Below are 17,733 nucleotides of genomic sequence, written 5' to 3'. Positions count from 1 at the left end.
TTTGTGAAGAGTAGGGCCTCTCCATCTATAAATGATGTCAGAGCGCATGCACATTTCAGAGATATAGAATTTCAGAGAGTAACTAGGCAACTGGGACGCTATGTAAAGAAGAAGGCAAAGAAGTCCCCTTCCCTAGTTAGCCTAAGAGATTTGGATCTTAGCACACGTCATTTTCAGACATGTGCAATGACCTTCTCCTTCTGCCATATCCACATAGTAGCACACAACGAAACTCTGATTTGTGATTTTGTGCTGTTATTCCTTTTAATTGCCTCTCTAGTATTTTAGATTCTACATTTTTGTCTATATTTCCTATAGATAAATGTATTACTACATTGACAGGTTCCTAGGTCATATTTAGATGTTACCACTGTAGTCTGAGTTCTGAACAAATATACTGTATATAATGCATTGCACGTTTTGTATTTCTTTTGATACTGGCGACAGATCCTTAATTTATTTAACTGGGTGTGACTTCTATTTTCACGCTGCATATGTATTTACGATTATACATTACAATTATTTCATTTGAAGATACAATTTGTGCAGGTCCAGATATGTATAAATCATGTTTTTTCTTATCTGGAGTGTAACTATCATAAAAAGAGTCTGTCAGCAGTAAATTTGGCTATAAATAGAGATGAGCAAGTACTATTTGAAATGGCCACTTCGAATAGCACACACCCATAGGAATGAATGTAAGCGGCTGGCACGCAGACTTTGCCGGCGGCCGGCTGCTTAACCCTGCCGGCCGCATCCATTCATTCCTATGGGTGCATGCTATTCGAAACGGGAGTTTTGGTGCAGCCAAAATGACATGTCCCCTGTATTTTGTGTTTCCTAATGATTCCGAGGATACCAAATTTATATGATTTTATTTACATTTTAACCCCATAAAAAAAATCCAAAACTGTTAAAAAAAAAAAAAAAAATTTTTTTCTAAAAGTCACCATATTCTGACCGCCGTAACTTTATACATCTGTGTACGGGGATGACTAGGACGTCTTTTTTTGCAAGGCCGAGTGTACTTTTTAGTTCTACCATTTTCAGGAAATGCTATTGCTTTGATCACTTTGGAATTCAAATTTTTATCAGAATCAAAACAGTGAAAAACGGCAGTTTGGCACTTTTGACTATTTTTCCTGCTACGGCATTTACCGTACAGGAAAAATATTTTTATAGATTTGTAGAGCGGGCCATTTCGGACACAGGGATATCTAACATGTATGTGTTTCACAGTATTTATCTACTTGTATTTGTGTTCTAGGGAAAGGGGGGTGATTTGTACGGCGCATGTCGGGAAAGGGTTAAGGACATAACATTTTAACAATGATATAAAAATTAAATCAGATAGACAGCTATCAGTTTAGTGACTTCAAGGATTGATGGAGAACATGTCAGACCCTTTTGAGTGGAAAGGCCTTTGGGAGTTATTTTACCAAAGGTATTAAATTGTCATTCTACATGTAATCAAAGCAATAAAACTATCAATGTGATGTCAATGTGTAACACTTCAAAAGGCCCTAAGGCAAAACTTACAAGAAACAAATCGAAACATGCTTTTTAAACAAAAACTAGATTGATTTCTAAAGTATCCTACCTATTACCGCCAAGGGAGTCCTGGAGAAGTCTTGTCAGTTTGGAATCCCTATAAGGCACATGAGTGACTTTTTTACTTTTGTCTCCTAAAGCACTTATCACATTTCCAAGGGCCAGCTTTAAAAACAAAATAATGCCCATGTTAGAGAAAATACACAAATCTCATATCATGTACAATTGTTTTAATTTACAAACTCTCAAGTTATACCAATAGAAGGTGACACAATTTCTTGCTCTGTGTTAGTATGTAGATTAAGAGATAATTCTAAAATCAACTGTTTTAGGGAACTACCAATAAAGCCTTCATTGGGTTTTTTCTGCTTTCACTAACTAAAGTTTATCCATTGTTTACTTGTTTTGAATTAGGTTATGGTTTATGGAAACATGGATACAAACATTATATAACTTTTCAGCATGCTATGCATAAACATTATTTGAAGCAACACTTTTCACTACAACTGTGATAGAAGATCAGCAATAAACTATACTGACCATGTCAAAGGCACGTAAACAAAATAACCCAGCTATTTACTATGTCAGCTTAGGATCACACATGCACCCCAGGCTCACAGTCATTTGGATCCTCTGGCTATGCAGGACTTTAGCTGATTTTTGGCGGAATCTGCAGCAGAGTCTCCTATTTTCCTTCCCTACGGAGACTCCGACGCAATTGTGTACCTACCCTACAAGGCATGTAAATACAAAACAAGCAATTAAGTAGTGTATCCCTTTGGGAACTATTTAACATTTAAAGGGATTTACCAGGACTTTTATACGAATGAACTAATCTTAGCACAGGTCAAATTGAATTGGGAGGGAGGCAGCACAGTGGCTCAGTGGTTAGCTCTGCAACCTTGCAGCACTGGAGTCCTAGGTGTGAATCCTGCCAAGGACAACATCTGCAAGGAGTTTGTATGTTCTCCCTGTGTTTGTGTGGGTTTCCTCCCACACTCCAAAGACAAACTGATTTGGGGAAAAAATAAATGAATTGGGAGGTATACTGCTTGGTTTCCACATCCATCAACTGACTGAAGGGGCTGCAGAATTGGTGGAAGTAGCAAAGCTACTGTACATCTGGCATGGTACTGTAGCTCTCTAACATTTGCTTTAAAGGGGCTCTATCATTGGAAAACATCATTTTTAGCTAAGCACATACTTACCGTATATACTGGAGTATAAGCTGACCTGAATATAAGCCGAGGCCCCTAATTTTACCACAAAAAACTGGGAAAACGTATTGACTCGAGTATAAGTCTGGGGGGGGGGAATGCAGCAGCTACTGGAAAATTTCACAAATTAAAATTGTCGGAGTTTTTGGGTGCAGTAGATGCTGGGTGCCGGGAGAGGGGAGGGGGTGTTTTGGTTGTCTGTCTGCCCCTTCCCTGAGTTTGAGGACTGGGTTTCCTCCCCCCCCACTTGGAATTCAGTCTGGCTGAATATAGGGTATGTGCAGTGCTCCTATTAACCCCTTCCCGACTGAACAGGAGCACTGCAGATACCCTATATTCAGTAGACCGGGCACTTTTATACACAGGGATACCTAAGGTGTATGTGTTTCGAAGTGATTTTCTACTTTTGTATGTATTCTAGGGAAAAGAGTGATTTAGAACTTTTTTTTTTTTTTTGCACTATTTTATGGGAGATTCTATACATTGATAGTGTGGCTGGTCATAGACCCCCTCCTAAAAATATATATATTTTTTTTTTTTTTTTTTTTGCTGACAAGTATAAGCCGAGGGGGGCTTTATCAGCACAAAAACTGTGCTGAAAAATTCGGCTTATACTCGAGTATGTACGTACCGTTAGAAAGGCTATTTCACACCTACCTTTTGTATGTAAATCCCCTCAGTAGATTTTGAAAAGTCTGTTTTTATTCATATGCTAATTAGCTTCTCCATGCACCCCGGAAGTGTCTATGATCAGAGTCTGCTCTAGGTGTATGTACAGCAGAGATGAGTCATCAGCACAGCAGCCTCTGCTATACATACACATAGAGAATAGCAGAGAGGAGTACACGATGAGACCTTTGGTGCACGGTGAAGCTAATTAGCATATGAATTAAAATGGACTTATTTAAAATCTACTGAGGGGATTTACATACAAAAGGTACGTGTGGAATAGCATTTCTAAAGGATATACAAGGATGCGCTTAGCTAAAAATGATGTTTCCCAATGATAGAGCCCCTTTAATGGGGGAGAGATGCAGTACAATCCAGTCAATTATATCAACTTTGCTCAGAGTTGGATACAAGCTGATCTGATATTGATGACATATCCTTAAGTTATAAAAGTCCTAGAAAACCCCTTTAACTCTTCAAGGACGTAGTGTAGTTTGTACGTTAATGCGTGCCAACTTTTTCATATTTTCCTTTCATATTTTCTTTTCATATTTTCCTTTCAAAATTCAGAACTTTTAAATTTTTCTGTCAACATAGCTAAATGAGGGCTTATTCTTTGCATGACAAGTTGTACTTTCACTTGGCACCATTTAGGGATACATATACGGTTTGATTAGCTTTTATTAAAAAAAAATTACCGTATATACTCGAGTATAAGCCGAATTTTTCAGCCCAGTTTTTGTGCTGAAAAAGCCCCCCTCGGCTTATACTCGAGTTAGCAAAAAAAAAAAATATTTTTTTTTTTTTTTTTTTTTTTTTTTTAGGAGGGGGGGTCTATGACCAGCCACAATATCAATGTATAGAATCTCCCATAAAACAGTGGAAAAAAAGAAGTTTTTTTTAATTTTTTTAAATGAGTTCTAAATCACTCTCACTTTCCTTAGAATAGATACAAAAGTAGAAAATGACTGTGACACACATACACATTAGGTATCCCTGTGTCTGACAGTGCCCGGTCTACTGAATATAGGGGATCTGCAGTGCTCCTGTTCCGTCGGGAAGGGGTTAATAGGAGCATACCGCAGATACCCTATATTCAATCAGACTGAATTCCAAGTAGGGGAAGAAAAAAAACAGTCCTCAAGCTCAGGGAAGGGGCAGACAGACAACCAAAACACCCCCTCCCCTTTCACAGCATCTACTGCACCCAAAAACTCCGACCATTTTAATTTTTGAAATTTTCCAGCAGCTGCTGCATTTCCCCCCTAGGCTTATACTCGAGTCAATAAGTTTTCCCAGTTTTCTGTGGTAAAATTAGGGGGGTCGGCTTATATTCGGGTCGGCTTATACGCGAGTATATACGGTAAAAAACCCTCAATTCTATCATCTTTTTTTTTTTTTATGTAGATTTTGAGCTTCCGCTGCCGGTAACCATCAATGAGTTTCTTACAATGCTCTGCTGGAATTTTAGACCATTCTTCTTTGGCAAACTGCTCCAAGTCCCTGAGATTTGAAGGGTGGCTTCTCCAAACTGCCATTTTGAGATCTCGCCACAGGTGTACTATGGGATTCAGGTCTGGACTCATTGCTGGCCACTTTAGAAGTCTCCAGTGCTTTCTCTCAAACCATTTTCTAGTGTTTTTTGAAGTGTGTTTTGGGTCATTGTCCTGCTGGAAGACCCATGACCTCTGAGGTAGACCCAGCTTTCTCACACTGGGCCCTACAATATGCTGCAAAATTTGTTGGTAGTCTTCAGACTTCATAATGCCATGCACGCGGTCAAACAGTCCAGTGCCAGAGGCAGCAAAGCAACCCCAAAACATCAGGGAACCTCCGCCATGTTTGACTGTAGGGACCGTGTTCTTTTCTTTGAAGGCCTGTTTTTTTTTTCCTGTAAACTCTACGTTAATGCCTTTTCCCCAAAAAGCTCTACTTTTGGCTCATCTGACCAGAGAACATTCTTCCAAAACGTTTTTGGCTTTCTCAGGTAAATTTTGGCAAACTCCAGCCTGGCTTTTTTATGTCTCTGGGTAAGAAGTGGGGTCTTCCTGGGTATCCTACCATACAGTCCCTTTTCATTCAGACGCCGACGGATAATACGGGTTGACACTGTTGTACCCTCGGACTGTAGGGAAGCTTGAACTTGTTTGGATGTTAGTCGAGGTTCTTTATCCACCATCCGCACATTCTTGTGTTGAAATCTCTCGTCAATTTTTCATTTCCGTCCACATCTAGGGAGATTAGCCCCAGTGCCATGGGCTTTAAACTTCTTGATGACACTGCACACGGTAGACACAGGAACATTCAGGTCTTTGGAGATGGACTTGTAGCCTTGAGATTGCTCATGCTTCTTCACAATTTTGCTTCTCAAGTCCTCAGACAGTTCTATGGTCTTCTTTCTTTTCTCCATGCTCAATGTGGTACACACAAGGACAGAGGTTGAGTCAACTTTAATCCATTTCACCTGGCTGCAAGTGTGATTTAGTTATTGCCAGCACCTGTTAGGTGCCTCAGGTAAGTAACAGGTGCTGATAATTACACAAATTAGAGAAGCATCACACATCCAGACCACATCTCTTTTAGGGAAGGCCTTGTGTATTTCACTAAGACAATGCTAAACCACATGCTACATCCATCACAACAGCATGGCTTTGCAAAAGAAGAGTATGGATGCTGAACTGGCCTGCCTTCAGTCTAGACCTATCCTCAATAGAAAACATTTGGCAATTTATGAAAAGTAAAGTCCAGGAGGGAAGACTCAAAACAGTTCAGCAGGTAAAATTCTACACATCACACTAGAATGGGACAATACCAAAAACCTAAAACTCCAGCAATTGGTTTCCCCACTTTCCAGACGTTTACGCACTGTTGCTACACAATGGCACAACCTAGCCCTGTTCAAACTTTTTTGAAATATGGCATCAATTTTCATATGAAATGGGAATATGTCTAACTTTCAACTTTTGATAAGCGCTCTATGTTGTACTGTGAATAAAATATGGTTATACGAGATTTCCAAAACAATGTTTTAGAATTGGGGTTGAGTGTGTGTATGTGAATATATATATATACACTCACCGGCCACTTTATTAGGTACACCATGCTAGTAACGGGTTGGACCCCCTTTTGCCTTCAGAACTGCCTCAATTCTTCGTGGCATAGATTCAACAAGGTGCTGGAAGCATTCCTCAGAGATTTTGGTCCATATTGACATGATGGCATCACACAGTTGCCGCAGATTTGTCGGCTGCACATCCATGATGCGAATCTCCCGTTCCACCACATCCCAAAGATGCTCTATTAGATTGAGATCTGGTGACTGTGGAGGCCATTGGAGTACAGTGAACTCATTGTCATGTTCAAGAAACCAGTCTGAGATGATTCCAGCTTTATGACATGGCGCATTATCCTGCTGAAAGTAGCCATCAGATGTTGGGTACATTGTGGTCATAAAGGGATGGACATGGTCAGCAACAATACTCAGGTAGGCTTTGGTGTTGCAACGATGCTCAATTGGTACCAAGGGGCCCAAAGAGTGCCAAGAAAATATTCCCCACACCATGACACCACCACCACCAGCCTGAACCGTTGATACAAGGCAGGATGGATCCATGCTTTCATGTTGTTGACGCCAAATTCTGACCCTACCATCCGAATGTCGCAGCAGAAATCGAGACTCATCAGACCAGGCAACGTTTTTCCAATCTTCAATTGTCCAATTTCGATGAGTTTGTGCAAATTGTAGCCTCAGTTTCCTGTTCTTAGCTGAAAGGAGTGGCACCCGGTGTGGTCTTCTGCTGCTGTAGCCCATCTGCCTCAAAGTTCGACGTACTGTGCGTTCAGAGATGCTCTTCTGGCTACCTTGGTTGTAACGGGTGGCTATTTGAGTCACTGTTGCCTTTCTATCAGCTCGAACCAGTCTGGCCATTCTCCTCTGACCTCTGGCATCAACAACGCATTTCCGCCCACAGAACTGCCGCTCACTGGATGTTTTTTCTTTTTCGGACCATTCTCTGTAAACGCTAGAGATGGTTGTGCGTGAAAATCCCAGTAGATCAGCAGTTTCTGAAATACTCAGACCAGCCCTTCTGGCACCAACAACCATGCCACGTTCAAAGGCACTCAAATCACCTTTCTTCCCCATACTGATGCTCGGTTTGAACTGCAGGAGATTGTCTTGACCATGTCTACATGCCTAAATGCACTGAGTTGCCGCCATGTGATTGGCTGATTAGAAATTAAGTGTTAACGAGCAGTTGGACAGGTGTACCTAATAAAGTGGCCGGTGAGTGTATATAGATAGATAGATAGATAGATAGATTTATTTTACTGACTAAACGCCATACCAATTTTGTCAAGGTTATAAAGCTCACATCACTTTGTATAACTGTATCTTTTTTTTTTTTTTTTTTTTTTTAAACAAGGGATTAGAGAAATCAATGGCGGGGACGTTAGTTATACAGTAGTCTATTGTGAAATAAGCTCTTAATCTTACTAGACCACAGTTGATAGAAATTCCTTCTTTAGCTCTGTCTCCTGTTGCTCCTGTACGTTTAAGTCGCTCTGAGCCAGCCAAATCAACAAAATGGAACTTGGCAGTAAGTGTTTCAAACTCGTTCATGTCTGTAGACTCTGATGTTATCCTATTATCCAAGTCATCCTCCTGTAATAGAAAGTGCAGAAAGTTTTGATAGAAAATATTAAAAAAGCAATAAAAACAGAGTAATTGAACCATTTAGAGACAGAGTGCCCAAGCTGCATCCCAAAACCCACTAAATTATCGCAAAGTGCCAATATGGCAATTTAACCTTAATACTGTGCGGATCCACAATTGTGGACAGTTATGGACCCACAAATTACAGTCGTGTGAATGGGGTTTTACAGAGCTTGTACTGAAAAGGTAAAGGTCTCTGCATTTGATACTTCTAATTAATGTTCACTATTTATATCACACAGGATCTGTTTTATAGTGACTGTGCAATGTTATCACAGCCTGTAATAATATCACGTCTGCTATAAAACAGATACTGTGTGATGAAAATAGTGAAGGGACCCCACACAGTAATATATGCCCCACAGTTGGCCCCTCACACAGTATTATATGCTCCACAGTAGGACCCCTCCCCACACAGTATTAAATGCTCCACAGTAGCACCCCCCCCTCCTTCTGACCGCAGACGCTGATGACTTAAGTCATCGTGTCTGCGTCCGGTCAGAGGACACACTCTGCAGTCAGTGTAAGCCGTAGTTGTGTGGACCGCTGCCTGCATATACAGCTGACAGCAGCGATCACTCATTAACAGGGAATCCTGTACCATATTCCCCATTAGTGAGCGATCCACACGTGCCATAGGTTCGCCATCATGGCTCTAGGTTCACACCTGCGCTTGGGTTTCCATTCTTAATCTCTGCTTGGTGACCTGAAAGACAGAAAACCCAATCCTCTTAAAAAGCAATTACCCGCAGAAGCCAGCGCACCCCATAGACTATAATGGGGTACCCCAGGTTTCCACCCAAAAAAATGCAGAGAGAAAAGTCCTGCTTGCAGGACATTTCTTTCCGCATTCTTCAAGCAGATTCAAGGACAGAATCCCAAAACAGAAGCCAAGTACTGGTGTGAACTCAGCCTTACAATGACTAAGCTTCCCTGAGAAATAACATGAAGAAAGACAAGAGGGATTATTCTAGATGGAAAAATCAGCTTCACATAACTAATATGGTCTGGTCACTGCATATTGCACAATTATGTTTAATGATTGTTTTACGAGTAGATATACAAGTACAACAAAGGGACATTCTAATACATAGAAAGCATAACATTTGGTGCACAATGCCATTCCTTGTGCACCCCAAAAATAAGACTGGTGATGTGTGACGCAAAGCAGGTGGCTAATATTAATATGGGGTGTACAATGTGGCTGGCACTGTAATCGGGTAAACTGCAGAGTCCTATTTTAAGAAACTTAAAAGAAGCAATCCTTGTGTTATGCTTAGTACACTTTCATTATCTGCTCTGAATTCTCTGATCCTTCAGAGGGATATTTGAGTGCTGCTGTACAGGAGGCAGGTAACAGAAGGTTAGGTGCTTCTGATCAAAAGGAAAGCTAGTTTCAGCGGCAACAAAAAAATCTGGTTTTGTAAAAGATTAGTACACTTGTTGCTACTAGATGCAAATTAGATGTGGATAATTAATTCCTTTAACAAACGTAAAAAAAAAAAAAAACAGTCAATGTATTTTGGGAACAGAGACATTATACATACTGTATCAATTTTTTGACAAACTCGGGTTTGACATAAGTGGACAGTGAATATGGCATGTGAACGAGAACTTTGCACATTCATTTGTGTGCTGGCGGTAGTTCTAGATAAGGCACCCAACTTCAAACATTGCATCATCTAGGAGAAAAAGAGAACATGTTACTAGTACTGTATAACAGTAATCTGGTTCATAAAAATTACATTAGTTTCTTAAACATATGAACTGGCAAAAAAAAAAGTATATTTTACAAGACAGTCAACGTTGTCTTACTTTTTGGAAGAATACGAAAAGCTCTCTATGTAAAAATATAATCTGAGGAGCAAATCAATGGTTTTAACATTGTAATTTATATGATTAAAAACAAACAACATAACTGTCATAAAACCATTCACTAGTAAAATCCAAAAATGAATAGCCATTTCTGCTAGATGGAAAAGAGAGAATAATATAATTAACAAATATGATCTTATTCAAGTCTTTGATTTATTTATCAGGGTTTTAGTTTTTAGCTGTACTTGTTGCAAAACCAGAGTCCATCTGTTAAAACAGAAGTCACCTGCTGACCCCATAGACTATGTGGCCCACCAGGTTTCCGCCGTTGTTATACTGAAACGGGTAGAGAGAAAACTCCTCCATGCACGCCTTTTCTGTCCATGCACGCGATTTTCTGCTGATTCTGTGGCAGAGATTTTGACGCAGATGTAGACCTAGCCTTACTGGCATTACCAATCAGCTTTAAGTGTTTAAAGGGGCTCTATCATTGGGAAAAGTCATTTTTAACTAATCATATCCTTGCACAGCCTTTAGAAAGGCTATTCCATACCTACCTTTAGTATATAAATTGCCTCAGTGGTTTCTGAATAAGCCCATTTTTATTCATATGCTAATGAGCCTCCAGCCAGTACAGGAAGTTCCCAGCAGCCTCCTCTCTCCTATTATCTCCTATGTGTGTGAGGCAAACAGGAAGATGAGTCATCAGCAGCAGCAGCAGCAGCAGCCTGTGCTGTATACTCCCGTAGGAAACAATAGCAAAGAGGGTGTAGGATGCATCGTGCACCTTGTCTAATTAGCATATGAATAAAAAATGGACTTATTAAAAAACCGCTGAGACAATTTACATACTAAAGGTAGGTGTGAAATAGTTAAAAATGACTTTTCCCAATGATAGAGCCCCTTTAAGCTATTACGTACAGCATGTTTCTAATTGGTGACATTGGTCACATACCAACTGCTTGTAAATAAAAGACTACCAAGGCGTCAGTGATGCATCAGTGTTCTAATGAAGAGGTGTGACTTTTTATCATCACGACATTCTATAATACGTTTTACAAAATGTAAAATTATAAACTCAAAGAACTCACATACTAATATGCCATATCTGAATGGTTCAATAGTCTTCAGTTGCTTATTAGAAGTGTTTGATATGCATCATAAATGTTCATTAATATTCATAAATATTAAAGAATAATCACATATTTATTCTAATTTTAAGCATGTAATATTATGATTTGTGATTTATAGCTGAATTTAAAAAATTGTTGCAAACAATTACGTAATAGAACATTTTAGAGAGTGGAGGAAATCTTGGCTATGAAACTGGGCAATAAACCACTTTCCTCTAATTGATTTACAGGGTGGGATGGAAGCATGCTTGACTAGAAACATATTTGTACAACTGCATTACAAAGGGAGGAAACCTTATAGTCTGGCTGGAAGAGATTGAAACCCAGCTTAGGGTGCATTCACACTAAGTATACGCTGAGCTGATTCTGAACGTAAAGCACGTTCAGAATCAGCGCATACAAAGCAGATCCCATTCATTTCAATGGGAGTCGGCATACGTGCGCTCCCCATTGAAATGAATGGGCTGCTTTTTTTCCCTATTGGTTTCAATGTGATATGCGCTCGTATGCCGGCTCCCATTGAAATTTGTACGCTTTACGTTCAGAATCAGCTCAGCGTATACTTAGTGTGAATGCACCCTTAGGGACAAGGCTCCTAGAGACCAGATTTTGGGAGTCTTACCTGCTATACGTAAGGCTGCGGACATCCTGGCTGATGCCTCTGTTGATGCGATGAGGTTGTCAGGCCGCTCTATGGCCCTAGCAAATTCAGCTAGACTGGCTATTTGGCTTAAATGGAGAATTCTTGTTTGGCCATGCCCTTGACAACATTTTAGCCAAGGCAGCAAATGAAAAGAAAAGGTTCCATGACCCAGCTGCTAACAAGTTTCACAAGCCTTTTCGGCCCTTTCGGAGGTCCAAAAGAGGCAAGGAAGCCTTGAGCAGATCCAGGGGATGGTCAGACCAAGAAAGAAGCAGAAGGGTTTCCTGTTCAATTCTCTCTGGGATAGAGACGGGAAACCCTCCAAGCGATGATGCCAGATTCGACGTGGGAGGGAGACTAAAAACTTTTTTGTAGCCTGGGCAGACATCACCTTAAGCCCATGGGTTTTAGACACTATCAGAACTGGGCTCCCTCTCTAGAGTTTTTCTCCACTCCCCCACCAAAGTACCAGTTTACAAGGACTCAGTCCTAAGCCATTGGTTAATCAGCCCTAGAGATAGAAGTGCTAGTCTAGTGGACAGAAATGTTCTGTTAGACTTACGAGTGGTTGGGGAGGGGTTTTACTCTCCTCTTCTAGTGAAAAAGTTAGAGAGGCCCTTCAGGACTCCTCAAAAATTTGAAGGTGCCAAATCAGTATTGGGGTACAAGAGCTCATTCCCAATGCAAACCATGTCCCAGAACCTTAGGTTGGTGGAGCCCTCCATTTCCTTCCTTACTACCCCTCACATAAGGGGGTCTGAGAACTCCAGGGCAGATTATCTAAGTTAGGGAGTGGGAGTTGAACCAGTAAATTTTTCTGCAAATTGCAAGGCCTGGGAATAGCCAGAGGTAGATCTGTTTGCCGAGCTCTCCAACAGGAAAGTCCTGTAGTTTTTTTTCCCCTCAACCCCTGAGAATGCTCCCTTGGGGTAGATCCAATATCCCGTAGGTGGCAGTTCATTCTGGCCTATGCCTTTCCTCCCCTCCATTTTTTCTGATTCCAAATGTCATCAGGAAAATTATTGAGAAGCGGTTGAGGGTCATTTTGATCACCCCTTCTGGAACGTAGGGCCTGGTTCTCTCTACTGTGGATCCACCCTCTTGAGCAGTAGGAAGGCTGTTACCTCTAATATTTACGCCAAGACCTGGTTCAAGTTCCTAAAGTTCTTAGGTGGGCCGTGTGTAGAGTGCAGGAATTCCCTATTCCAGAAATCCTGGATTTTCTGAAGAAGGGCCTGGAAAAGGAGTTATCCAACAGCACACACGAAGTACAGGTCACAGCTTTGGATGTCCTTTATCAGATTAAGATGGCAGATGATCCATGGATTAGTCAGTTCATCAGAGCCTCCTTTAAAGGGGCTCTATCACTGGGAAAAGTCATTTTTAACTAATCCCATCCTTGCATAGCCTTTAGAAAGTCTATTCCACACCTACCTTTAGTATATAGATTGCCTCAGTGGTTTCTGAATAAGTCCGTTTTTATTCATATGCTAATTAGACTGTTGCACGATACATCGTGCACTCCTCTCCTGTTGTTTCCTATGGGAGGCTGCTGATGATGATGATGATGACTCAGCTTCCTGTTCGCCTCACACACATAGGAGATAATAGAAGAGAGGACTGTTGCTGGGAACTTCCTGAGCTGGCTGGAAGCTCATTAGCATATTAATAAAAACGGACTTATTCAGAAACCACTGAGGCAATTTACATACTAAAGATAGGTGTGAAGTAGCATTTCTAAAGCCTATGCAAGGATGTTTAGATAAAAATGACTTTTCCCAGTGATAGAGCTCCTTAAAAGAAGAGCCATTGCCATTTTGATGCTATGACTAAGGCTTCCTTTGAACCCTTGTCAGATATTCCTATTAGAGCCCTTTCTCTCACCCTGTTCTGGTAGTAGCCCTCACGTGTGCCAGATGGGTAAGTGGGCTCCAAGCTCTTTCAGTCAATCCTCCCTTCATGACCAGAGGGCTGTGCTTAGGCCTGACCTTGCTTTTGTTCCTAACGTAGCTTCCAAGTTTCACTGTATCCAGGAAATTGTACTACCATCCTTCTATGCTAGTCCAAAAAAACCCTAAAGAGTTTGAATTTCATAGTGTGAATGTTAGGCAGTGTTTAGTGGAATATTTGTCTGCCACTGCGAGTCTGACTCTTTTGTGCTTTTTTCAAGTCTCAACCGGGGTAAAGCTGCCTCAAAACGTATTTTAGCCAGCTGGGTGAAATTGGAAATTGTATAACATAGTTCCTCGGGGGTGGCTATGCTGGGAAACTTTAGGGATCAATCCACCAAAACCATTGGATAGAGAAGGTGAATACCTCAATTGAGCAAATTTGTAGGACAGCCACTTGGTCTTGGCCCTCAACCTTCTTCCAACACTACAGGTTGGATCTGGGAGTAGCTTTTGAACTCTCTTGTACTAGAAGGGTGCTCCAAGTGGTGGTCCCTGCGGGTGCAACCTCCACCGCTCCCCCATCAGCTTGCCCTGTTGCCAAGCTGACTGCCAGGTGAATTCCCTCATTAGTTCTCATGCCTGTCAGCCTGGTGACCGTTTAACTGCATTACGTACATGTACATCGGGATGCAGTACTAAAATACAGTCTCCCATGAAGATGTACGTGACAATGTGTGAATGGATTAATTCCAGGGAACATTTGAAAAGGGTTTACATAAAAAATGCAAATAGTGGTGAGATAAAAATAACTTAGTGACTAACTGGTGCAATGGGAGAGAGGTTCCTGCCTGCGAGGGATTAAAATCTGCAAAGAAAGGGGCGAAGAAGACAGTAGCTTTTGTGCTTACCATAAGTAACAGCTGTTATGTAAAATGAATACTTTAAAAGGGTCTAGCTTAAAAAAAAAATGTCTTTTTTGCCTCAAGAAGCAGTGCCCTGTCTGCCCATGGGTTATATCTGGTGTTATAGATCAGCTTCACTTACTTAAATGGGGATACTGAATACTGGGTAATCCATGTACAGGATGTCAAACACTAATTTAGAGAAAACATTTGGATAGTTTCCTATATAAATGGAAAATACCTGGCACCATAATACATTTTTCTTGTCCTGTCAGTATGAATGGAAAAAAACCCAAAACCCCAACAGTATTAAAGCAAAACAGTTCCTGGAATACATGGAAACTAACACAGACTGACACACACCTCTGCTTCAGAGGCTACATTACGTGTTGTTACTCCAACTGTATAAATTCCTCCATTTGAATCTTCGTGGATCTTTATATTAGACTTTTTGTTCCGGGCATCAATGTCCCGCGTTGAATCAAACAAATCAAGCACCTCTTCGTTGTAAAGCTAAAAACACAACAATACAAAGATAACCATATTATTAGAAAAAGACTAAAATAATGATATGAAATAGCATAATTTCTATGTGCAGGCTTCAATTTTCAGTCCAGTTGGTGGGAGGAAACTTTGGCAAAAATGACAAGAATAATAAGTCTATCAGAATCTGATCACCATTCAACGATCATCCATTTTCTATCAATAACAGAGATACACCATCAGATTCTGAGACAAATTTTAAAATAAATGTGTTAATATTTTACATAAATTCTATACTTTTCAAAAATTTGATTAACAGAATGCCCTCAGCTTACAATGCAGAAATGTATCTAGTAAGAACATGGGTAGACATCTGCTCAACATTTGAGTCTAAAAGTGGAATTGGTAAACCATTTTGCTATTGGTAAGACAAAATTTTTCAGCCACCAAGAAAACGCTGAAAGATTGGTTCCATACAAGTAAGCTGAAGAGTCATTGGTTTCAGTGACATGAAAAGGTGGAAACATTCATCACAAGATGGAAGTACTAAGTGACCGAACGGAATTGCGGAAGGCAAAACCTAGCTGCCATGGCCAATTCTACAGGTGAACTAAAGAACAAAAAGGTTATAAATATTTACAAATATGACATTCTACACTACATACTGCAGCAGTTTTTTCATTACATGGATCACTTTTGGGGTTTTAGACCATTTATCAGGGCAGCTTGAGTGCCAGTCCTAAAGAGAAATAAACTACATAAACCTAGAGTTACAATATATTAGTTATATTGACAACAGTAAAGATATTTCTGATACACACCTCCAAGAATTGAGCATTAACTTTAAAATCCGGTGGTGGGAGTCCCTGTTGCACAGCAGCTTTTTTTCTCTCCTCAATTCGTCGGAATAGATGTCTCACAGCTCGGGGAATGATGCCCTGCTCCTCCTCAGTTATATTTACGTCAAATCCAGTTCCCATGGTGTACGTTTTACCAGATCCTGTCTAAATATTAAGCAACACGTACATTATTCTGTAACATCAGCAATAAATTCAGTAGCATAATTATATATAAGGGGATGTTTTATTGATCCATATACATGAAAGTATGGGTCAATAAAACACCCCATTCTTTGGAGTGCTGCCTACTGTCATTGCTAGGCGGTAAGGAACACCCTTCTGACAGTGGAGAGATATATCAGTGCTGTTAATTTCTCATAGCGGGAAAACTGACAGTGTGCTGAATTCAGCGCACTGTTGGCTTTCTAGTTGTATATAAAACTGCATGTTAAATTGTAATGCACATGACCACACTTTTTTTTTCTTAATTAAATTTTTTGTAGGATTTTACAGTTTACAGAAAATGCATATAGTATAAACATGAACTGGATATACAGAACAAGTTCCATAAATTGCATATCAGAAACATTATGGAAAAACAAAGAAATTCAAAAACTAAAGCATAGTTGACAGGAGGCCATATAGTGCTGTTATCCAGACAAGTCATAGTAGGGGCAGAAATCAAAAAGGATAAGCATCTTTCCTCTAGGGTAAAAGGCGTCTTGCTCTCAAGTAGCATACAACAGAAAGAAACAGAAAGTGACAATACATGGTAATCATTAATAAGGTACCATAAAAGAGGAAATAGAGGAGGAAAGAAGCAAGGAGAAAAAAAAAAAAGAAAGGAGAAGAGGAAGAAAACTGTCATTAGTAGGTTAGAGAGAGAAGTAAAGGGGGGCATGCAGAAGAAAGAAAGGCAAAGGGGGCGGGGGGCACATGACCATACTTTGTATCCTCAATTGTGGATAGAAGTATGGAGCCATACAATTCAATGGGCCCATACACACAGACATTGTTTTTGCAGCTGTGTGTGTGGACCAATTTGAAGAGCTGCAAAATCTAGAGAAGGTCCTATCTCTGTCTACATTTGCAGCCTTGTCAATTCATTTTTAATGTATAGGTCAGTGGAAACCACCTCCATACTGTTTGCTGCAGGAGGCCTAAGGGTGCTTCTTTTATGGAGATGACACACTGAGTATCCAGTGGTGGCTATAGTCAAATCCAGTCCCCGGGCTCCAGTGCTTTCACTCTTAGGGTACGTGTGACACCCATTAATTCCTGGCTGCGGTTCTGCTGTTACCGCACCACCAGAAATTAAAAGTGTCTGAAATTTATCTGGGTTTCACTCACAGAAAAGTGAACGCACCGGCAGCCAGGGAACGGATGCAGCATCCAGGTATATAGTGTGTCACCACCTTACTCACTCTGCTCCCAGTCACATTTACCTCTAATTGCGGGTTACACATGTACTTACATTGCTCTAATGGAAAACAACAGGTGTATGCAGACAAATAATGGTAAACGCATGTGGCTGGAAGCACAGTATGACAGAACACCTATGATACAGCTTGTTATATGACTTTAGTATAGGGGTCATCAGCCTTACAATTATTGCCCAGCACTCCAAGGAGCTAATCTTTGATTTTGTTTTTTTTTTTAATTTAAATCGGCACGTCGAACAAAAAAGGTTGCCTAGGTTGTCTTAGAGCATAAAGTGCAGTCAGGTCGACAATTTCATGGCAACTGCCAGAATTATTTGTCACAATGGTAATGCATTGTATTTTAAATTCATGAATTTTTGTGGCAGTAACAGTGAAAAAAAAACAAAAACATGATTTCACTGCATCTCCTCAATATACATGCCCCTAAAACAAG

General features: G+C 40.4%; 1 protein-coding gene across 7 annotated transcripts in view; it reads right to left on the bottom strand.

The window, feature by feature from the left end:
* KIF21A (kinesin family member 21A) overlaps positions 1-16,017 on the bottom strand; it is a 77,150-nt gene extending 61,133 nt beyond the window's left edge. For all 7 annotated transcript variants that reach the window (XM_075274140.1, XM_075274144.1, XM_075274145.1 and 4 more), the window contains exons 1-5: positions 15,841-16,017; positions 14,900-15,049; positions 9,699-9,833; positions 7,933-8,100; positions 1,601-1,716 (exon numbers count right to left, since the gene is read on the bottom strand). In XM_075274140.1, the coding sequence (XP_075130241.1) occupies positions 1,601-1,716; positions 7,933-8,100; positions 9,699-9,833; positions 14,900-15,049; positions 15,841-15,999 (728 nt within the window). In that variant the 5' untranslated portion in view covers positions 16,000-16,017. The remainder of the gene's footprint in view (positions 1-1,600; positions 1,717-7,932; positions 8,101-9,698; positions 9,834-14,899; positions 15,050-15,840) is intronic.
* Between the last annotated feature and the right edge of the window lie 1,716 nt (positions 16,018-17,733).

This window comes from Leptodactylus fuscus, chromosome 5 (genome assembly GCF_031893055.1).
Source record: "Leptodactylus fuscus isolate aLepFus1 chromosome 5, aLepFus1.hap2, whole genome shotgun sequence".
In the NCBI taxonomy this organism is placed as follows: domain Eukaryota; kingdom Metazoa; phylum Chordata; class Amphibia; order Anura; family Leptodactylidae; genus Leptodactylus; species Leptodactylus fuscus.
The sequence above is the reverse complement of the archived record's forward strand: the minus strand, read 5'-3'. Positions and strand labels throughout refer to the sequence as shown.